This window comes from Accipiter gentilis, chromosome 10 (genome assembly GCF_929443795.1).
Source record: "Accipiter gentilis chromosome 10, bAccGen1.1, whole genome shotgun sequence".
Taxonomy (NCBI): Eukaryota; Metazoa; Chordata; class Aves; order Accipitriformes; family Accipitridae; genus Astur; species Astur gentilis.
Window position 1 is genome coordinate 37,019,111 of NC_064889.1, and position 24,080 is coordinate 37,043,190.

Sequence of the window (24,080 nt, forward strand, 5' to 3'; positions counted from 1 at the left end):
AAGTGTGCACTGAGTGATTAATATGCACTTTTATAGCTTGTCTGTGCTCACTGAAGCTCTCTGGTGTAGGCACCTGTACTTCCCTCTTCCCAGCAGTTCCCACTGCAACCTTGACTTATATAAGCAGCTAAAGATGCAACAGGGAAGCAGTTTTTTCACATACTCTACAGATACCACCTACAGTGTCATTTACATTTTATAAAACATTCTAATTTTTATTTTAAATTACAAAATGGAATTTCTAAAAATAAAAATAAAATTTCTCATTAAACTAACAAGTTTACTTCTTAAAAGACCCGTAAAAGGAAACACTGAATGGCCTGACTCAGTGGTCTAGTTTCTAACACTACTAATGAAGCTACAAAGCTGCAAGGTAGCAGTGACAATATTTGATGTACTAACATGCTCATCCAACACTGATTCTGTTTTTCTAAGGAGAGAGTTGCCATGCGAACGTCTAGATGCAATACAGCAAAATCAGCTGCGCTTTAGCACTACAAATCACAGCTAGATGGATTTATGGTACTGCAATACTATCATCTATGCAAAGTTTTATCTAAATAAAGGGGTTTATTGTCCATTGTACTTTCTGGCAACGTTTCTATTTTTTCTGCAAATCAAGTGCAAACTTAAACAAATCAGAACAACAGTGCTTTAAGCACTTTTAAAATAGGTTAAAATGTTGACAAAGTCTAAGACATAGAAAAATCAAGTTCCAAAGCAGGTATAATTATCTCTCACTAGTTTCTTCTATCATGACAACTGGGAGGAAAAAATGAGGACTTTTGCATCAAGATATATTGCAGTAATTAGGTAGACTTTTACCAGACAATGTAACATGATAAATAAAATAATTCTAATAACATACTAGCCTGCTAAATGACAACAGGAACCCCAGAACATTTATATTGCTTTCTTCCGCTCATCAATAGAATTAGCTTTAGTACGCTCATATCTAATTATTGCTTTTCACAATCAATATCTACTTTATTAGATAGCATGGAAATGAAGAACAGATCAGGGTTCAAAGATTTCAAAAAACCTGTATGATTTCAAAAAAATGTATTTAGAAATGGTTGAGTTAAAAATCAGACATGTATTATTACCCTCATTACTGTAATATTAATATTCATTCAGTATATCTTGTATTAAAACTGCAAAATTTACAGAAGTATTTTTTGGATTAATTATTTCTTCATCAGTCAAGTTTGACAGTCGCAATGAAGAAAAATACAGTGTATCTATGGAAATCTATAGAAATAGATGCTATGTTTCCTGCTGTTTTCTGACTGAGCAAACATAGTGAAATTTAATCTAAACTTGTCTGATATGAAGAAGAAATACACATCACATTTTCTTAAGTAGGGTTTAAGCCTACCTATTGAGTGAGAGGAACAAGATCAACTCTTAGTCCCAATTCCAAGTTGTTTGGTTTAACAGAAATCTCTCCACCAGCTCAATCACGTCTCTCCATATTTACTAACCTTCCAGCATTTCAGTGCTGTACCCGCCACATCTGTGTCACCAGATCAATGTCACTGGATCAACAGCAAAAACTGTAGATCTTCCACTGGTTTATTGTGTTCACACTAGTCAATAGCATAGCTCTCAGAATTACAAAATAATGGAAATTAGGATTGGAGTGCAGCCCTCTAATTCAGCTTCTCTTTCTCCTCCTCAGTTCCAGTAAGAGTCAATTAAATCTGTTAATCTTGGTAAATACTTGCCTAGTCTGTGACTCAGGTACCACAATATGAAGGTAATATAATATTACCCCACTGGCACTCTGATAAAAATTACTTTTGAAGAGCTGGATTCAAGCAGAGTAGAGATTCTTTGATTTACATTATCTGAGTATTCTACCTATGTTACTTTCACCTTAAATTCACTGGTTGGGTACTATTCAGGGCTTGATTCATAGTATTTTAGCCACAAAGCTGACACACAGGAAAAAACTGAAAATTCACTGATTAAATAGCTTCAGTTTTTCCTCTGTTAGGCATCAGTACAGAACGTGTCTTCTCACTGCTGACATTATAATGTACCAGAAGACTAGTCTGCACCTTCCCTAAACCAAAGGTGTGGGCTTGCTCTGAATTAAAGTGCTGCCAAAAAGCAGAGGTGAACATTAAAGAGTGCATAAATTACATAATGTTCATATAGTTGGTATTGTAATACACTTCTTTGTTTTCCTCTCTCACTGATCTGGCTTAGACTAGCAGTGACTGAAAGTTATTGGTATCTGGTGGCTAATAGATGATCTCTGTCATGTTCCCATTGGGAAAGTGTCTGTATGCCAAAAGCACTATTCAAAATTATACCTTGTTCTTTTACATGTAATTATTCTGCCATAAGCAGCGCAACAGCTGTCAGCTTTATTAACACTCAGGCTCAAGGCAGTTAGAGAAATGTACCTCCCATCTGGAGAACAGAACACTTCAACCTTAACAAGGCTGCTAGAGGGACACCCCTGGAAACTGAAAGGCTTTGTGTCTCAGACCCCTTAAAAATCTGCTTTACTGCCTTCTTTCTCAAGAATGAGTTTAAACACTCCTTCATTAGGTCTCTGTATTACAGATCAAGTTTCCAGACATTTTAACCTGTATTTCACACCTATAAGAAACTTCTTCCCATAAGTCTGCAGCAAATGACTGTTTAAAGTGTACCAAAATGAAACATATATGTATTGGGTTTGCGTGGCAAGGTTTAGGTAGCAGGGGGGTTACAGGGGTGGCTGCTGTGAGAAGCTGCTAGAAGCTTCCCCCATGTCCGACAGAGCCAATGCCAGCCGGCTCCAAGAGGGACCCGCCACTGGCCAAGGCCGAGCCCAACAACAACGGTGGCAGCGCCTCTGGGATAACAGGTTTAAGAAGGGGGGGAGGGAAATCCCTGCATAACAGCAACTGCAGCTGGAGAGAGAAATGAGAATATGTGAGAGCAACAACCCCGCAGACCCCCAGGTCAGTGCAGAAGGAGGAGGAGGAGATGCTCCAGGTGCCGGAGCAGAGATTCCCCTGAAGCCCGTGGGGAAGACCCTGGTGAGGCAGGCTGTCCCCCTGCAGCCCAGGGAGGTCCACGGGGGAGCAGATCTCCACCTGCAGCCCAGGGAGGACCCCACACTGGAGCAGGGGGATGCCCAAAGGAGGCTGTGACCCCGTGGGAAGCCTGTGTTGAAGCAGGCTCCTAGCAGGACCTGTGGACCCGTGGGGAGAGGAGCGCACGCTGGAGCAGGTTTTCTGGCAGGACTGGTGACCCTGCAGGGGACCCACGCTGGAGCAGTCTGTGCCTGAAGGACTGCAGCCCAGGGAAGGGACCCACGCTGGAGCAGTTTGTGAGGAACCACAGCCTGTGGGAAGGACTCACATTGGAGAAGGTCATGGAGGACTGTCCCCATGAGAGGGACCCCACGCTGGAGCAGGGAAGAGTGAGGAGTTCTCCCCCTGAGGAGGAAGGAGCAGCAGAGAGAACGTGTGACGAAGTGACCCCAACCCCCATTCCCCATCCCCTGTGCTGCTGGGGGCAAAGAGGTAGAGAATTCAGGAATGAAGCTGTGCCCAAGAAGAAGGGAGGGGTGGGGAGAAGGTGTTTTAAGATTTGGTTTTATTTCTTGTTAGCCTACTCTGATTTGATTGGTAAAAAATGAAACTACTTCCCCAAGTCAAGTCTGTTTTGCCTGTGACAGTAATTGCTGAGTGATCTCTCCCTGTCCTTATTTTGACCCACGAGCCTTTTGTTATATTTTCTCTCGCGGGTCCAGTGGAGGAGGAGAGCGATAGAGCAGCTTTGGTGGGCACCTGGCATCCAGCCAGGGTCAGCCCACCAGAGTCCTTTTTTGGTGGCCTGTATGGGGAAATCTATTTGTGTATTAATCCAAGGGTTGAATCTTTACATTGCCTGGCTTTATTGAACGTTATTCTTTTCTCGCAAGTTGTATGACTGCTTTGCTCCCTGTCAGGGCAACAAAGTCCTACTGACCTCCTGCCTCCTATTCCTGAGCATCTCCCGATCAGCGATCAGCAGCTGCTTGGCTACTCACTCCCACCCTTCCTCTACAGAGGACTTTGCATAGCTAATTATTATCCTTTTCATCTCTAAGCTCTTAACTCTGAGAACTTTTTAACTTCTGGTGACTGCCAAAAGCATCACCTCAATAGTCCAGCCATTGTTCCCTTGAAGTTGTTTACCAGGATCTCTCATCTCTGACCATTGTTTAGTTTCCTGTTTGCTCTTCCTAACAGCTCCTTTGAATTCAACCCCCTTTACTCATAAAGAATAATGTGAAACAAATAAAGTAGAATACAATTACACAAAAAAAAAGGAAAAAAAAAGTAATCTTTCTACTCTCCATAAATATTCATCAGGACTAAATTCACATATGTAAATTATGTTGTGTTTAGAGAAGTAACAAGTAGAATGTGAGATGCAGAAGGGAAGTTATGTACACGAATCTTTAATTTCATGGTGCTTTAGAGGTAACAACTCTGCAAGCTGACAAGCTGCTTAACGAACAGGACACCCACATAGGTGCAACGATACAAGCCTGATTAGGCCTTTTTCCCAGACTGAAAGACCCACAACCCCCAGACATAGACTATGATTAATTAAATGGATTAGATCAAATTTTGCAAAAGCCATCATACTTACACTGTCATTGCTTCCTTTGTTGTCCTCGTATTTTGTCTCTATATGAATGGAGAATTTAGGCAAAAATGAACACTGCAACAAAAGAAAAACGTTTGACATGAAAATCATGCCTTGCTTCATCAGCTGACATTCAGTACATCCTGTTTTTATCAGCTTTCTTAGTTTTCTTCAGATTACTTTAAGGAAAAAAAGTAAATGTACACTGAACATAATAGCAAAGGTTTTTATGATTCTGAAGGGATGTTGAGATTCTAGCTAAAAGTTGAATATTATAATGAAGATATAAATAAATTACTCTAAGTACTCTGGAATAGGTAGATACAATAGTTTTCATGCTTGCTATTTGTAAGAGTACCAATGTCCTGAATGTCTTACTATAAATTCACTTCACTAAGTTCTCGAGAGCAACCAGATATTGCTCATCATAGATTAGTCTATCCCCCATATAAAATAAGTCAAGGACACTTCACTAGCTGCAGGTGCTAACCAAATGGACAACAACGCTTTGATGCGTGAGGGTTTTTTCTAATTTTCAGTAAGAAATGAATTTTAGCATAATTTCCCATTAATGAAAATAAGATGGATTATGAGCTGCTGTGGAAATTCTTTTATACTAAACCCAAATCAATCTTTAGATAATAATGCAATAAAATTAAGAATGCACAAATATTTTTCTATTTAAGATAATATTTCTGTATTTTACATGGGAATAAATTTATTTTTCTGTCGATTGCTTAATTTAGTTTGCTTATCAAGACTAGAATTTATAATACCAGGCAACATAATTCCAGTTGAAAAAATATTTCAAATATCTTTCTTTAGCATTTTACAGTTTTTCTTTGAAACCAGCTTTTCAGATAGGCAGACAGAGTAGCTAACAAACTCTGAAGGATACTAGATCAGCATCTTTACTACTAGTCATCAAGTCTTTTCTTGCATTAACTGCCAGTGAAACTGAAGTGCCAGTTCCTTGTATGATGCATCACTAATACCCTATGGCAAAGTGTCTTTGTAAAGACGATGACTAATGTGCTGTACATACAGATTATACAATGAGGACATTATGATGCCTCAGTGTTCACATTGCTGTTGGTCCAAGTTTGGACTTGATCAAATTCAGAGTTCTTCTAAGGGAGGGGCTGATGACTAAGAAAAGAGGTGATTTAGAGGGCCAACTGTAGTGCAACAAAATTGAAATGTGAAGCCAGGTCCTTTGAGACTGCAGAAAATATATTCCTGATTCCTTGGATATCACCCAACAAGTCATTGTTCCATCGTCTTCTGGTCATAGGATATCTAGTATTCAACAAGCACATCTAGAATCAATTCTTGTTGAAAAAATGAGTGAGAAAGGTTTGCCAAAATAAGATTCTGGTGCCATGGAAGGCTTCTGGTCAAACTGTCTTGCCACTAACATAATGAAATACTCCCATGTTACATGTTGCTCCTGCAGATGCCCAGACCACACAGGCTTCTCTTCAGATCTTACAAATGTTTTGCATTTTATTAAAGATTTCTGTGGAGTAGCACATTTACGAGTTTCAATCCAACCTAAACTGTGACTAGCTCTCAGCTATGCAACTTGTTCATTGAGTGAATATGTGGGAGGAAAAATAAAATAAAATTAAAAAAAATTAGCAATACGTGAAGTGCAGGATGGAGCAAGTTCAATGACAGGTCTACGAGCTCCTATTACCTATATTTCATGGGCAATTAAACATTTCCTATATATACATCTCAGGAAGTGCCAGCTGAAAACATGCGATATTTATAATCAGTCTGTCAGAACTGGGGATCTTGTAACACAGATTAACACCAAAAAAATCCAGATATTCTCTCAATTGAGGTTTCACTGTGTATCTCAGTATGTTCCCCCTATTCTGACAGACACCCAAAGGCATCTGCACGCAAAAGCCTTGGCAAACAGTAGGCACTACAGGGAGAGAACTTGGGAAGGGGAAAAAAAAGCCAAGGTTTGCCATAAGGTTCTAATTTTTACCTTAAAAATTAACCAAAAGTTGGAATGAACATCCTTGAACTACCTTTATGTTATCTGGAAGAAGAAATGAATAAAAGGGCTTGATTAAAAGAATTCTTCAGTCAAATATTCCTGGAGTAAGGAAAGTTGTAGATGTGATGTTACAAAAAAATAGGGAATGACCCAGGAGACACAGGGATACCACCATGTCCTAAAATAACGTTTGATGTCACTCAGAGGATTCATATTCAAATGGCATAAACCAACATTCTAGTTGTTTTTTGTGTTTGCAGGAGAACATGGAGGGTTGAAAAGTAAATTACCACTGGAGGTGGATTATGAAAAGCAGATTTTAAAAAAAAAAGTGTGTAACCTAATGACAGACATCTACTGCACAGTTTTTTGAGCATCTGGAAAATAACTACATAGGTGCTAGGGTGCTAAAAACATGGGTTATTGAGATCAGAAATTTAGTGCATAGCAGCCTTGTATTTTAAAAAAATGTCTATCTACAGGGGTCACCGTCCAGGTGTACAGAGCTCTTGCTGACAACAACCTAGAGCTCTGCATATGGGCATCCTGTGGGAGAGCATCCTTGAGAATATGAGAGGAGACTTTCATTTAATATTTTATCAGTAGTTACTAGTACTGCTTACTGAATTGCAGTAACTGGTACTGCACTACTGAGGACCCAATGCTTAGGTCTGAGCAACAGCTTTTAGAAACATTTTCACTGAAAATAGTAGAGATGTATGCCATACCACCTACGATATACTAATTGTTTAGAACAGTTGTTAGGAAAACACAGTTTACTAGCATCGTGTCTGCATATTTCAGGGTTGCTGCTCTAGGCCATGATTTACTTACATGTTAGTGTGTGTTAAGTATCTGCCCTCTTGATCTGAAAACCAAAATTTAATTTGCTTTGCTACACAATTACACAAAATCAACACTCCTTAAATAACATCCAGTAATTGATAAAAACAGAAAACAGTATTACATCAATGATCCATCACTAGTAGAAGGGTCATCAAGGCTATAATGCTTGAGCAGACCAAGTATCTAGGTCCGAGCTTTGTGAGTTTGCAAACTTTTAAGTTATACAGTCCGAGACTAGTGGTTTGTTGGAAACCTCAGTGGCTATGGAAACTGCTCTGACTGTGCCAACTTTAACAGCTCTGGGCAGTGCAGTTCTCTCAGCTCTTTTAAGTGGTAGCAAGATCCACCACAAGACTTGGTGCTGCTCTCATGGTCCCATTGTCAGGTTTGAAAACTCCATTGACAGAAGGAACTTCAGTATAGCATCTTCCACGTTTACAGCTAACACCCTTACCAAAGCAGTTCCTCATCCCTGGTTCCAATTAAAGTATCTTTACTTATGATCTAACTATAGAAATTCAGGAGTTGTTGGATGGAGTACATTTTTCAGTACTCAAAACCATTTTTCTTTATCAAAATAGTTGCCTTTAGGTCACAGTTTCAGGTACAGTGGAGGACAAAAATGCAAAATACAAAAAACTTTTGTGCTGTTGATTTGAAGCATGGCTACAGTTTCAGAGGAAATTTTGAATAAAGCCAAATGCCAGATTTCCTTTTTGCCTTGCTATTAAAAAATAGCCACCATTTTCAATCACTGTCTAGAGTTTACCAGCAATGAGTCAGATCATGATACTTTGAAAATGCAGCCGTTTCATATACTGAACTTAAGGCTACATTAGGCTGCCTGTAGCACTTCAGCAAGCCACTGCTTGAATCTAGTTGTTTCCTGTGACCCAGAATCTAAACTCTAATTAAAAAAAGAAAAGAGATCTTCTAATCTTGTATTGCAATAAAGAAACATTATGAAAAGACTAAGGATCTTCAAAGTATTATAAAAGAATTGTAAGTGCCATTTACCTCGAGCCACCTCATTAGAGAGCAGAAAGTCTTATTTTGCACAAAGCTATCAAAAGTCAACCTCCCTGTGTATTTAGTATAAAGGCAAGGACTATAACAATCTAATTGGAGATTATACATGGTGACACGAATTTACCCCAAATGAAAACTAAAATTCACCAAAAAGTACTCCATTGCAAATACATCTCTCAGAAACTCAACTGACGGACAACCACTGTTTTAGCAGCTATGGGGGGGGTCTCACTGGCTTCCAGAAACACTTAGCAGGGTCCAAATTTCTGAACATTTCACAGAATGTGTCTCATGATTCATCAGCTGCACTCTGACTAATTGGCAGAGGGCTCTGGCAGAACCAGAAAACTGTTTATGCATCATTCAAAAGACTATTATTCATCATGCAAGAAGTTGTTGGGTTTTTCTCCCCTCCTTAAGTGGCTGCTTATTTACTTAGCTGGGGATTAAAAGTGTTATGCAACAGTCAGAATCAAACTTGGGAGTGAATGGTAGGTAATAAACCGTTTAGTAATTTTTTTTAATTTTTTTTTTCCTCCAAAGCACCACTCCCTTTCTGCTCTGCCTCCCCCGGGGGTGTGTGTTCTTCCAGCACAAACCTGGCAGCCGATCGATACACTGAGCACATGCAGGAATGTACAGGGCAGTTTTCAGTTTTCCATCTCACTATCTCTACAGTTTGCAAGGTTCCTCTTTGAAAAAAAAATAGTGGCCAATTGAATCTTTAACTTGAAATTACACTTAAATTCTACATAATAGGACATAATCTTCAGAGTCCTACTGTCTTCAATTATAAGGTTTCTTTGTGTAAAGCTCTCAAAGGAGGCATGTTTTCTATTGTCACCTCCAGATTTTTTATAACACCTCCAGATGTGTTATAAACTCCTTAAAAATTCGTTATAATCCAGTACACCTGTGACACTTAAAAACAAATAAGGAGAATATTCTGGATTTTTTGTTTGCATGTTTTCTTAAAACTTTCTATATTTGGCACTCCTTTTGGAAGAACCAGGAGAGGTGTAAGGCTCAAGACAGTAACCAGTGAAATAGCTAGAGTCTGTAATAGTAATCACCACACATAAGCATGGGTATTTCCAGATTAAAATAAAGTGAAATGAAAGCAGCATACGGAAAACACAGACCACAGTTGCATTTTCAATTCACTACAGATAACCTCTTGAAAAACGAAGGGCCTATTTTTAGCATGATGATTGATTAGTGTTGCTATAGCAATAAGCAACACTTACAAGAACAGAGTAGAACCTAAGTATGCCAAAACACTTGCCAAACTCTTAAAGAGACAGTCAAACACATATGGTGTTTTACAATCGTTTTATGGGGAGGACTGTAAAAATAACCTTCCCACAGTAATTACGCCTGAGGTGGCTGCAGGAATTACTATAGTTGCCAGTAAATAGGGTGGAGAGAGGGTAACTGAGAAAGGTTTTTTTACCCTCTGTAACCCGCTTCGTATGACTGAGTGCTATTTCATCAATACCGTTTTAGCTAGTTTCATTTTCCATTTGGTTTCTTTCTGCAGAACGTTTGAAGAACTGCTAGAGACCTCATCATTGCACTTCACTTCTGCTCCTTGTGAACATTCATCCACAATCCCTGGGAGTTATTTTTGTACAGTAAAAATTAATCCCATTTTTTTAAGCAGCAGAGGCATATCCCCCTAAATCTTAACATTAAAGCCTGGAGAGGCAGACATTGCATGTAAATGTTCTCTCTGATCTCCCACCACTTTTCAGACTGATGATTTTTTTTTTTTTTAAATATGGTCACGTATGCATTATTTTGGCACCACAGGTGGAACTGGATCCTTTACAGAGCAATCTCCATGGAGCCTAGAGGTAAAGAACACAGTAACTGCAATGAGATGAGACTGGCCAAGCAAAATTAGATTTTAATGGGGTAACTTCTAGATACCACATCCTTGTAACTCAAAATTTTTGGGCACTGTTTTGGTAGTCGGTGGGTAACAGCAGCATTTCTTTATTGAAGATCAAAAACCCAGAAAAGACAAATGGAGTCCCTACTTCTCCTTAATAGGCAAAGGAGAAGTGGGGACTATGGGGTAGTGGAAGGTGCCCAGACTTACTGAGGCAGGAGGGAATGCCCAGCACAGCAAGGGGCAAGGAGGGAAGACAGGCAGACACATACACACCAGCCCTAGAACAACAGGGGGCATTTATAAATAAGAAGGATGGATGGAATAGGAGGAGGGATGTAACATGGGAGATTGCCAATGCCTCTGGACAATAGTGAGGTACAGACCAGAGAGACCTGTATGAGGGAGAAAAATCAAAATCACACATGGGTATGGATAGGAAGATGTCTCTACAGTTTATATGCAACAAGATATGTGAAGATAATATAGTGATGTCTCTACAGCATGTTTTAAATTAGAGTATTTCCTTCGGCTATTTACAGAAAGAAAAGAGTTTCTTTAATTGAATATTCAAAATTCTTTGGAAAATGGCCACCATGTTACTGACTACCTTCAGAATACTCTGGAAAGCACTGCATGGGAGCACACAGAGCTACTATGTGATACAGGTTACTTACTACACAAGCTAGCATCAATCGGGATGACAAAGCTGGAAGAGAATAGATGGCAAGGGCTGAGCAGGGCGACGTCAGAATTTGGAAGATGTGACTCAATGAAAGGGAGGAGAATTTGGAAAGCAAGATAAGCACAGGAAGGTGGCAAAGAGCAGAAAAATTGCCTTTGAGCAGAAAGAGTAAGAACAATGGAAAAAAAAAAAAAGGCTTGAAAATATGCAAGGGAGTTAAATTTTCATAAACAAGCTCAGAAAAAACCCTACAGTTTGTTTGTATTACACACAATAACTTGAAGATGAAACATTTGACTAACAAGTTGCCTCCAACCACTATGAAACTCAGCACTTATCTCTGTTTCTGCCTTCCCTTAGGATCTCCTTCTTTGATACATGGGAACAGTAACCCGTTTATTGAGGAAGATCACAAGTGAGAAGCCGTGTGCGCAAGTAAAAATGACAGTCCCATGAATCAGAGTGGGGTTTGGGTTGTTTTATAATAAGCTAGTGGTAGAAAAAAGGAATTCTCCCACGCAGTTTGATTTACTCTGTTTCAATGAGATTAAGCTATTAAATGACAACACAGGTTTGCAGCTTTCTAAAAATATATTATTTGTTTCTTATAAATACTATAGAGGTCCTTCCTTTTGCTAGAATCTCTAAAGGAACCAAATATGTGTTTTACTAGAGTAAAGTCACCAGTTAGCCCATCTTCTAAGTTAGGGGGTGAGACAGGAAGAATTTTGGCAGTAACCTTGTATTAGGCCCTAATCCTGCAACACCGATTCTGTTGCATTTTTGATGCGGACTCTTCATATACTCAAGCTGGAGAAAAGTTTGTGCACCTTGTGATAGGTTACATCCACATTTCAAGCACTAGTAATCAGATAAAGAGAACACAGGAAAAAACCTCTACAGATTCCTTGCAATGTTTACCTGAAACAACTTTTTTCCTTCTCAAGTCATCTCCTTATAAAAATAACAATTACAGAAACATTCCTTCCACATAATTTACTTTATGGATAAACTGGCAGCTGACTAAGTGAAGGACAAAACATGCCTGTTCTCAGAAGTAATCAGAAACCAGCAGGTCAATAATGGAACATTTAGCAACTATCACTCTGGGGCCTTGACACATACCAGATGAAATAATTTTATTTGCCTCAGACATTTGCTGTAGAAGAATTAGTGTCATTGTGATCCATCATCAAAGGAATCGTTGTCTCCTGCTTTCTGTTCCATAACTGTTTTTCATAAATATTTTGAATTTATATCCTACTCCTAAGTTAATTTAAGACATTGGCAGGTTGAAATAATTCTCTTCCTCCTTGCAGAGAGTAAAACATGCCATTTTTAGTGTTTATTTTGCTTTATATAGTTATAATAGTGAAACTAACAATTGGCCATAAATTATGCATTAAAAAAAAATATGTATCCAGCTGTTTTTAAATTTCTGCCCCAGAATTGAAGTATTGTTAACAACACTGAAGCTGTTCAGATCAGACAGCAAAACTATTTGAAATTATCTCTGGTAAACAACTGAACTGCACCTTCAATCTCAGAAGAGTTTGCTTAAATTCTGTTTGTATTTCTCCTAACCTATTTGTACTCCAACTTGATAGCTAAACTTCATTAGGCTCACTGCCAGTGTACTTCGTTCATATGAATTTTTTGTACCATAGTTTAATCTCCATACATTTCTGATTTGATTATTTGTTTGCTTGAGGCTCCTCTCTTCTTGTCCAGAATCTCAACTGTCACTTGAACAGGTCAAATGGATATTTGCTCTGTGCTGCTTATTGTCTAACAATATCCAAATGCAGGTAAAGAAACTTACTTCTGTGCAATCCTTTTTTGTTTGGTTTGCAGTAAAAACAGGTTTGCTTTCTAGTTAATTATTTCTAATCTAGCTGGACAACCTCAGAAAGAAAATAAGAAAGCCTCCTGAAAGTTCGTTCTTGTCCACATATCTAAGAATAGCATAAATATTTTACACTAAAGATACATATTTGCAAATGCTGTTACAAGCTGGCACATAAGGGTTTGTGGAGAGCTGCAAGGCATCTTTCTTCCATCCTCCAAGCGAAAAAGACTTCAGCCTGTCACTAGCAAAGGAATTCTTTCTAAAAGTCAGCAGCTAGCAACACCCACTCCCCAATAGCATGTGTAGCTTGACAGGAGGCACTCACCAGTACCCAAGTCCTGTAATCAGTCATAGAGCAGAAATCCTAGGAGTTACTTCTATAAGGCTCCCGTTCAGCTGTCTCCCAAATAAAGTATCCCAAATTTATGAGCTTAACATCAACCCAATCACAATATTAAATGAACTTATGAATAAAAATTAAACATTTATTTTAGCACAAAATCTTGTCAGGTTTCTAATTACAAGATCAAAACCAAAGCAACTCCTGTTCTAAGTTTAAGAGACTTTCTCTCATACAGTTCTTAAGTAATGCCCCAGCCACTAAAACAAGGGTTTGAACTTTATAGAGTATCTTATTCTCTAAATAGTACCCCCAAATCTGGATGACTTCCTTTGGCTTCAGCTTCGAAAGTATTTTACTTCTTCCTCCCTCTCAATGTCAGCAGGAAGCTTGCAAAGATTAGCTCAAGCTTTGATACGGCATTTCTTGGGACATTACCCACGTCTCATCTTCCTGATAGGAAGTCTTTTGTATTGAAGTTTTAATGAGGCCCTCCTCCACAAACAGCATAGTGTAGATTTTAAAATGCTCTCCTGACATTACAATATTTCACATATTATACACTACAAAAGCATCACTTTTGCAATAGTTCTGTTAAGCTCATTATCTTAAGTGTGTCGTTTGCTTTACACATTATTAATACAGTTGTCAAGACTTGGTAGCAGACCTGCTGTTTGCTGTCAAATTTAGGGGTTTGCTGTGTAACAAATACCATTCCTTAAAGCAGATGCCATCATAACTGGACCCAGATTATAGAGTACTAACATCATGACACTCTAATTTCCATTCCTGTTTTCATGCATCCAATCACACTTGGCTTTTTATACCACCATTGCAGAGAACAATATTCTAGAAATTATTTTCAATGCCTGCCAAGCTTTTTTTCTTAGAAGATGTCCTAATTTCAGGTCCTTAAGAAGGACATATTTGTGAAATCCATAATACTGCACAGGAAAACCAGACTGATGAAATTATTCTGCATTGAATCTCTGAATGCTAGTGTATATGCTTGAATGTAAATTCTCAACAGCCTTCATATTTTACAACTGAAAAACCTTAAGACTATCAGCAAGATTCAGTCTGTTGTTCACGTCCTCTTCCAAATCACTAACAAACACTGAAATAGCACTACTGAGCCTTTAACATCCTTGCTCTTTATTTAGAGTGGAACTTACGAGGTTAAGCAAGGCGTGAACAAACTACATAGCAGTATGTACTTGACTTCATAAGATTACGCTTTATTTATCCAATGATTGGCCTACCTTTAGAAACAGTTTTCCTTGAAATGAGGCTGAATTTAATTCTTAGGATGTCCCAGAGACCCTTTGGAGGAAATTTACCATTTTTAAGAACAGGGTTTCCAAGCTATCTTGCATATTTTGGGCAATGTCTGTGGGTTTATTCTTTCTTTTAGAATTCTCTAATGAATATACAAGATCAAAATTTAGAGGAATATTCCAGACAGGGATAGGAATTATTCTCAGAGGTATATTCAACATTTTTATTCTAGATTCAACAGTTTGAAGCAAAGGCACTTTCTCTATTTCCCTTGAATATAATATCAAGAGTCTATGAGCTCCACTAAAACATATTTTAGATTTTTGTCTGAAGTACAGTCTCCTTAATCTCATCACAAAATTTCTAGTTCTGTTTTCTTGCACCATGGTGAGTAACTAGTCCCCAGATCCCACAGGCAGTTATACCGTCACTAAGTGACTGTTTTGCCTACCTTCTATGTTTGTAGACCAATTTATTTTTTTCTTTACAAGTCTCTTCAACCCTGCAATCTTTTTTGCTGATGCTCTTGAACAACTCTGTAGCTGTATACCTTCTACAGACCTTCACCAAAATGTGTTGCAGGTGTTGTCTCATCAGATTAGATAAAGATCACCTCCTGATTCAAATTCTACAAGTACAGCATTGCTGTTTGGTTTTAGATAATATATTGCATTTCAAATTCAGACATGTATTTCTGTCTGCTACCACCCCTTTAATCATTCCTACTTGTCTCTTTTGGTTAAAGAAAAAAAAAATTGCATTAAAAAATCCAAACTGATTTTCAGTTAAAGAAAAAATATACAACAGAGTGTAAGTAACAGACATTGATGCAACATAGCATGTCATCTTCCCAGCCTAAGATTAAACCTGTTATCGAAGGGTAAACCCTTAATTAATGTAAACTGTGATAGGCCCTACTGAAGCTATCTTTCTACAAAAATAGCTAAGAATCTGTCCCCTCATTACTACTGTCCGTTATGGGACATTTGGGTTTCCTCTGACAATCAAATGAATTTTAACATGAAACAAAGCAGAATATGTAACAAGTATCTTCAGTACATATTGAAAAGCACAGTTTGGTACTTTGGATTTTTAAACTTAGTTATCACAGTTTCAACTCTAAGTCTCCAGCTTTCAGAGCTGAGCCCTTAAAACCCTTTAGTTTTTCTCTTTCACATTTACCACATTAAAATAGTTTTCCCCTCTGTACACTTTACTGGTTTTAAAAAAACCTGCAAAAACATTTTGAGCACTGCAGAGTTAAGAAAAACAAGTGGATTATGCTTTATCTGCAGTCAGAAGTTCAAACTAAATCAAGGCAGGAATTTCTCAAAGGCCCCTTCACCTGGAACACCCTCACCATCTCTTCCTCATCTTCCAAAGGCTGCTGAAAACTTACTGTATATTATTGAGGCCAGCACATTTAAAACTATTTTTCTCATGATTTATATGCTATATTTTGCCTTAGCTCTGCTAGAGGGAATAGTTGATTTTTCTGGGCACTGTGCCCAGATTATGTTTAATTTTGTCTACAAATTGTACAGTTTCCCAGATACTATACCAGAGATGAGCATTTTATAAGTTAATAAAACAATAAATAAAATAAAATATGTTCTCATGTCTCCACGTAATAACTGGAACCTTAAAAGCCTTGCCCTGTTTTATAGAAGCTTCTCTTTGTTATAGTCAGTGGCTAAAAATAGATGAAATTATTTTGAAGTGATAAAAAAATAAGGTAAATAATTTATAGGATCCCCACAGAAATACTTCAAATTTAACCTTAAATTTCTTAAACAAATAGCTAAAATAAAGTTCTGCTATTGAATGCATTATGTATTAGTTATATTAAGATGGAATCAGTTTGGATTCCACTACCATATTTCACATAATTATTCTATCTTTAGAATAAAAAGAGGAAGAAAAACTTACTGTGTATTCTGATTTCCAATTGTCCATTTGTAAAAAAAAGAATGATGAGAGAAAAGAAAAAAAAAGAAATGTGAAATAAAACAATGATGCAAGATCCTTACAGTATACATACATTAACAATCAAAAAATTTGCTGATTTATATTTGACTGAAGTCTATGGGACAATAAAGGGTACACGTCAGCACAGAATCTAAGCACCTGATGTTTTCTTTGCAAGGAAGAAATTACATAGATACAACACTCCAGTTTTTACCTATACATAGTCTATAATCTCTATTTCTTTATATCAGTCAACATAAGATGGAAAAATATATGCAGTTCAACAAGAGTTGTTAAAGAAACTTGGTATCTGTGGCTCAATATTTAACTTGGAGCTTCTGAAGATAAGCTAACCTATCCAAAAAGTACACATCAATAATAATATCTACTTTATTCCTTACCTGTGATTGTATAAGGATAATAATTCCAAGCCTTCTCTGTAACATAAAATATTTTGGGAACAACTGCTCTAGCCCAGCTAGGCAGTTTGCTGAAAATAAAAAGAAAATATAAAATTAGAGTATGTTCTGACTCATAAGTATTGTAGAAAAGAAGATACTTCCAAATGTGCTCATAATTTGACATGTGTTTCACAGGATACAGCAATACCTATACTTCACATCTCAGCTCATGACTGTGCATTCTGTCTCAGCTTTCTCCACACGCATATATGAAACCAAGTCTGTTTGTTCCCCTCTCAAAGTGAGCAATATGGTGCCAGTGCAATAACCTCTGATAAGATTTAAATTGAGGTTGCAGATTTCAAGAATTTATGGCCTCAAACCTTTGGTCTTGGATGAACTCGGCAGGTTAGACCATACAAGGTGTAACTGTTGCACAGTATCTTTAACCACAGGGAGGCACTCTCTAACAAGAGGTCATAAGTAAATATGTGATTTCAGTCCACTTTGATCCTGATTCCATTATTTCTTCTTAGAGACTGTTTCTTCTTTCTCCGTGTTCTCTGCTGGCACACAAACCCTTATATTCAAGTCACCTAGTGCGCAGTTTTTCCCACACTACCAACACCAACTCTTGAGTAGGAAGCTTTTATATTAAAATTAACAAATCACTCAAAACACTTCTGTGAGGCTGGTAGGTGGTATTAGTCCCATTTTGCTGATGGGAAAAGTAAATCACAAAAGTGAAGAGAATTAATGGAACCGATGTCATAGCTCAGACCTCAATCTGACAAGAGAACTTACCAATGTGGTGGTACAACAGCAGTAGAATAAGAGATGAAAGATGTGGATACAGCACATGGAAAGATCATTAAAGGGTAATTAAATAATACTATGGAGGAGAAGGAGCATTTTCTTTACCATGGATTTCGTGTCTCTCATTTCCAGAGCTCTGGTCACCCAGGGTACCAAAGAAGTGATGAACAAACATACATTTTTAAAAAGAAGGCAAGGTCGTGAAAATTCATCTTTCGACCCTTTCTTAATGACATCAATTGTAATCACTGAAGCTGCCAGTAACAAAGATGCAGTACTAGTCACTCAAAGGAAGGCAGACCTTCAGAGATCACAGATATCACTCTACTTCAGACACTCAGTTAAAATTGTGTTAGTCTGGCAATATGTCGAGCAGATCACCCAGCCTAAGACTGAATCTTTACTGAACTAAAGTAGATGCTTTCAAACATCAGTTTCCCAAGTGTAAATGTTTGAAACAGTTATGTTTAGATAAATGTGTGCAGAAAGTAAATTACCTTTCCATATTAGCAAATTTCTGAGGAAAATACAGTTTGGATCACTAAGGCTTATTTAACCATGATCTAGCTACACATAAACATTGTATTTGTCCAGAGGCAAAATGCAGATGTTAGTACATTATCTAAAGATTCAAAGTCAAGTGCGTTGACTTTTGCTCTTTGATGACATTGCTCAAACCCAGATTCTTTTCTTTACATAAACCTTTTTGTGTACAGTCTTTTAAGCCTCATTTTACATACTGCATAATAGACTTCACTGTATCAGAACTTTTGTCAGCCTCTGTCAGTGTCTTTTTATGACTATCTCTCTGCTCCCTCCCTTACCACTGCTAAACTTTACTCTGATGCCTATTAAATGATAAATACCAGAGGATGAGATTTCAGCTTCTGAAAACAATGCTCCAGCAGGAGAGAAGAGGCAGTAAACAATTCTGAACGTAACTAAAGCTTACAATGACACTAGAAAATTTTACTAGTAATATCTTTGTTAACATACAGCTGCTCATTTTGCACTTTTTGGTGTTGCTATTATTGTTGGTTTTAGGGTATTTGCCTGTCTACCTATCTTCGTTGGTACAGCACATCTCCAAAGCCAATAATTTTATGAGCAAAACATACTTTATACTCAGAGTTGCCAGCAAGTCACAGTCTTAAACACACATTAATTATTCCAAGGGTCCACTCAGAGAAAGAAAGTACAGCATTTCTCTTTTGGCAGCACAGGTGTCTGTGGATCACTTTTTTTTTTTTAATTTCTTCCTTCCCTGGATGAAGTTCAGTCTTTCAGCACACAGGGAGGAAGTTTTTCTTAAAGGCAGTCCAGCTGCAACCATTGCTAAGCAAGAAGACCCTCTGCAAGAATTAAAGTATTAGCAGGCAAGAAAAGATAAATGAAAATAATGCACAAATCTTTCCAAGAAACTATCACTGAAATATATAAACTCAAATTTCTTCAGGAGAGATCAGTCCAGAGCAAAATAAAGTGAAGCAAAGCTAGCAAGTTTATTAGGGTGGTGGACCCTGGAAGAAGAAAAGATGGGGGAAAGAACTGTACTGATGTAAGGAGTCCTGTTCATCAAGGCAGGCAGGCAGAGGAGAAGTTTTCAGATCATCTTGTATGGCAGCATGTCTCCTTGAACGAAGACTTCCAGAGAGACCCTGGCCTCTCAGCAACATCCATAGTTGCCTGAAAACCTGCTGATCCTTTCCACAAAGCTTTAATAGTACTGAAATATCTGGTAGTATTGTGACACCAAAACCAGATTCAAATAGCAAATCTGATGATGATTATCAAGGAGTATTCATAATTATCATTAAACTCAATGAGCCTGACTTCAAACATCCACCAGTTTTACGTAAACTTCCCAAGTTGTAGGCACACAGATCTTCTTGATCAATGTTCGTACCTGTCTTCGGGTAAGAGATCCTTTGTTCCATTGCCTGCACTACCAGAAGCTACATGCTTCCTAAGTATGTCTTGTACGTGCCTTGTAGGACACAGTCCTTGTGATTATTCTGAATTACCCTAAAGTGGTAATTCTGAATATGCTTTTCAGTGCTTAAAGCCTTATCTCTTTTTAACGTAAAGGAAAGAAATATCCAGAAACATTAAAAACCCCACAACTTCTGGGAGCTCTATACATTTATTGATTTTTCCCAAGTCCTGTATCTAGCCTGCAAGAGAACAGAGTTACAATCATAATAATATTAAATGTTGGCAACATATACATTAGTGGACTTGTGTGTGTGTGGACATGTGCAACATTACTGGTGATTCAATTTAGCCTGAGTTAAGGCTAGATATGTCAGGTTTGCAGCAGAGTAACTTGCAATGTAGAAGTAATAGCTATAGTGTTTCTATTCCCACTATGAAATGCTGCAGAGCATAAGTTTAATAAAACGAAGCAGGCCCAGGGGAACAGAAGAGCTTCAGAAAAGCAGTAATACTCAATTAGATCAGCAGTAGTAAAAGTGGGAACAGATTGAGCAATATATTTCATAGGACACAAACATATATATATATAAAACCCCCATCTCTGATCTGTGAGTTTTGGGGTTTTTTTGGGGGGTGGGGTATCTGTTGTTTCTGGTTTTTAGTTTTTGGCTTCCCTCCCCCAATTTTGGAAAACAAAATGACAATCAGTTAAGGGTAAAAGAGAAAAGTTCTGATTTTCAGTACATCCTTAACTTAAAGTTATAATTCTTTCTCTTGGAAAAGATATTCTAGAAGAAATGACAACTAATCTCTTTATTTCAAGCCACTAATCTATCCCACCCTCCTCCTTCCTGCGGCTACAAGGAAGCAACATGTATTCATGGGAACATATTCTACTTGAAACAGAAAGGCTATTGCCTAGAAGGGGTATTCCTTCAAAATTTTATTGCAGCCCATAGTGAGAGAAACAGTTTTATGCGCTTGCCTGTTGAGATAGACGCGTTTTTCTGTTAGCTGACCATTGCCATGGTTTGGATCTTCATAGGGTTCATTCTGCACCACTTCCACACCTTCACCTCGGTCACTTTGCTCATGGCTATGCTTGCTTATCATGTACAGCTGTCCAATTCTGTACTGCAAAGCAAAATCAAGAACAATGTATTAGCTTTATGTAATACACTTGTATGCAAAAGCCAATGTCATACAATGATACAGCAGTATGTACAAATAAAAGGTAGTTCAAGGGCAAGAACAGTATTTTGCAGTTTCATTTAGATCTATGAGTCAGGGTCCTCCTGCTATCTTATTAAGTCCAGGGTGTCACTTGTAGAAAAAAATAACAAAACCCATGTGTATATATTTGTAAAGAATCAGGTCAGTCCTTTACTTTTTTTACTATATTTGTAAATATTTAAGTTAATAATAAATAAACAATTAATCCACTGCTTCCATGTGCTGGCGTGCAAGGGTATTATAACCAGCAGGTGAACTCTAAAAGTTCTGTGGGAGACAGGATTCCCCTGTCATGCCAACATGTGCCAAATAACAAAGCCCTGCAAAAAGATTCAGGATAGCTACCGCTGATTTGCAGAAATAGGGGTACCGGCTATTAAGAAAAAAAGCTATGTAGACTCTTAAGTCCTTCAGAAAAGAAGTTTGAGATGAGTTATCTGGTAATATTATTAAAATTAATTTAAGCACTTAATTTATCCTTTTTCTATAGGCTCTTGAGTTACTTCGGAAGTCAAAACTCAGGAGGGTTGACCCAACACTGCTATCACAGAAAAATAAATTGTTGTATTGGCAATTGATTTTTTTTTCCTCTGCATGTTTGCATCTACACCAGGGCTTTTGTCTCCAGAGAAATATAACAAAAAGTATATCCGTGAACCTTCATTAGCAAAGATTTTAGAGTAAAATTGTACTTTTCCATGCATTCTCTGGTCTGAGATTTTATTCTCATTTAAATCCTTTCCACATTCTTAAACGTACTACGGTTCTTACAACAAACTGTCTTTGGACCTATCCAGTTTTCGCCATTTGGATCCCTCTCTCCCCGGGAGTATATTTAGGCATATACATGCTAATCACTTCAGTCACATCAATCACTTCAAATACAAAGAACAACTTGTTAATTTAGAGAATGGCTGAGCTACTACTACACAAGCTGCCAAGTACTAGCTCAGCATACGCAAACAAAAGCATAGTGACAGTCTGACCTCAGAAAACTCTACGAGATTCTTGTGGTTATTACATATTATAAACAGCAATCCTATCACATACTTTTAAAAGCCCCAAAAGCCCAAATCAAAAGAGCAATTAGCTGGGGAAAAAAAAACACCCAAACCATCACAAACCTTATTAACAGCTACCAACAAGAGAGTCTTAATAAACAAAATGATAAGGAATAGGATCATGAAGGGCTCCCTACAGAAGTTCTTATATTCCAAATAACCCCTTTTCATTGCCCTGCAGCAGGCAGGCCACAAGGTGAGAAATTTAGAACTTGCGTCTTGCAGGATCATTTGCTTAGAGGACAGGGATTTCCTTTCTCCTAGCACTGAATGGACACCTCCTCCTTCCTTGCCAGCCACACACTACAACAGCGAATCAAATGATTTACATCAAAAAAGCACCTTTCAGCTGATAATTTGAAAGTACTAAAAAATGCCTCAAGTTTATAAAAAGGTTCTTTAGGGGCAAAAGGGTGCTCCAGGGGAAGGATCATGTACTTGGATCTATATTCTTTTCCTCTATCTAATTAGGTAATTTCAGTGGATTTCCCCCCCCCCCTTACTTTTCTTCAAACATCTCCTCACAGTGAAGAACATAACCCACTTTTAAAACTTTTTGGAACTAGTAAAGAAGAGGACTAGGGGAAAAAAACCAACCAACCCCAAAACAAAAACAAACAGTTATTTAGTTATCATAAAACCAGCAAATATCATGTGAGTCAGGTCAATTAATTGTGTGACCCTTGTAACATTTGAAAAATATTAAATCTCTACATAAGTGCCAGCTATGCAAATTAGAACTGCCTGGAAATTTCAGCATTACGCACATATTTCTTCCTCTCCTTTCTACTCATAACTAAGAAAGGATTGATGGTTGTTTGTTTGGGGTTTTTTTTGTTTCTTTTTTTTTTTAATTAGAAAGATCATTTTGTCTTCTTTATATCCTATATAACTTCGGAGAATCTGCTCTCTCACTACCTAGAAATATTCCTAAGACATTCACTAAAATGATGAGTAGAATAATGCTATTTAAACAATCTGATGCTGGCACTATCTCCAGACTATGTATTCAGCTTTCTCATCTCTGGTACCTCTGTCACACAAAACGTCCCTGTTTAAGTGATAAGTCCTAAAATTATTTTTCTTGCTAATCATCTACCTTAGTCTCTACTGAATCCTGTTTTTCTCTGTCTCACCATATTTGAACATTTTGTCCTAATCTTCAAGGCTCTGAAGGGCTGCAGTGCTCACACATATCTTTTAACTAGTTCAATGAACAATTGTCTTCTCTTTTTCACTAACAATAAATGAAAGCAATGGTACACAAGCAAGGTAAAGTTTGTGGACAGAGGTAGTATATTTTATTTGATCAGCTAGTACAGTTGGAAAAAGAAGAACTTTCAGGCACATGAAGCTGTTCTTCAGGTCTGAAATCAAAGCAACATACTTCAAAGCTGAATGCAAGTTGTGAAAAAATGCTTTGCTTTTAATTAGATATGTATCAATTAGACCACCTGAGAGTAAAGATGCTTACTGGCTGTGGAGTGATAAGGATGTTAGAAAGGAGGAAAGGTGATAAGGTGCTTATCTTCTAATGGAAAGAAAGAGATCAGTAATTTATAGCCTGTGGAACACGAAAAGGTTAGGCGAGCAGAGGGGAGAGGAATTACAATTTGCCATAAAGCCAATATTTCTATGGAGATGTCTATTGAGATTTTTGTTATCCCATAAAGTTATGGCTTTTAGTTGCCATTGACATCTCTGAAAAGTGTTTCATAATTGCACATATAACTGCATGCTTTGATTTCCTACTTTCATGTACTCCTTTGCAATTTTGCTCTCAGTTTTAATGGTCAAATACAGACATCTCAGTTTCTGCTGGAAATATTGGCTCAGAAACATCAAAATGAACGTATGTTCACACTGACAACTAACAATAGGGTTGTACTAAAGCATTCATTTGCTCCAGCATCATGAATCAGAGATATCCACCTATATCAACGCCACACGTTTTTTTAACAGAGACTTGTTCTTTCATGGACCCGTACTACCATAAAACGCTAACAAAATATCACATCACAAAGACTGTAAATCAATCTGTGTACACGGTTAAGAGTGGCTACGCTGCATACCCATTGCACTCTTCAGAT

General features: G+C 37.7%; 1 protein-coding gene across 1 annotated transcript in view; it reads right to left on the minus strand.

Moving 5' to 3' along the window:
• PITPNC1 (phosphatidylinositol transfer protein cytoplasmic 1) overlaps positions 1-24,080 on the minus strand; it is an 89,080-nt gene that overhangs the window by 25,098 nt on the left and 39,902 nt on the right. The window contains exons 3-6 of the mRNA XM_049811677.1: positions 20,682-20,830; positions 16,946-17,034; positions 16,506-16,513; positions 4,645-4,716 (exon numbers count right to left, since the gene is read on the minus strand). Of these exons, the coding sequence (XP_049667634.1) occupies positions 4,645-4,716; positions 16,506-16,513; positions 16,946-17,034; positions 20,682-20,830 (318 nt within the window). The remainder of the gene's footprint in view (positions 1-4,644; positions 4,717-16,505; positions 16,514-16,945; positions 17,035-20,681; positions 20,831-24,080) is intronic.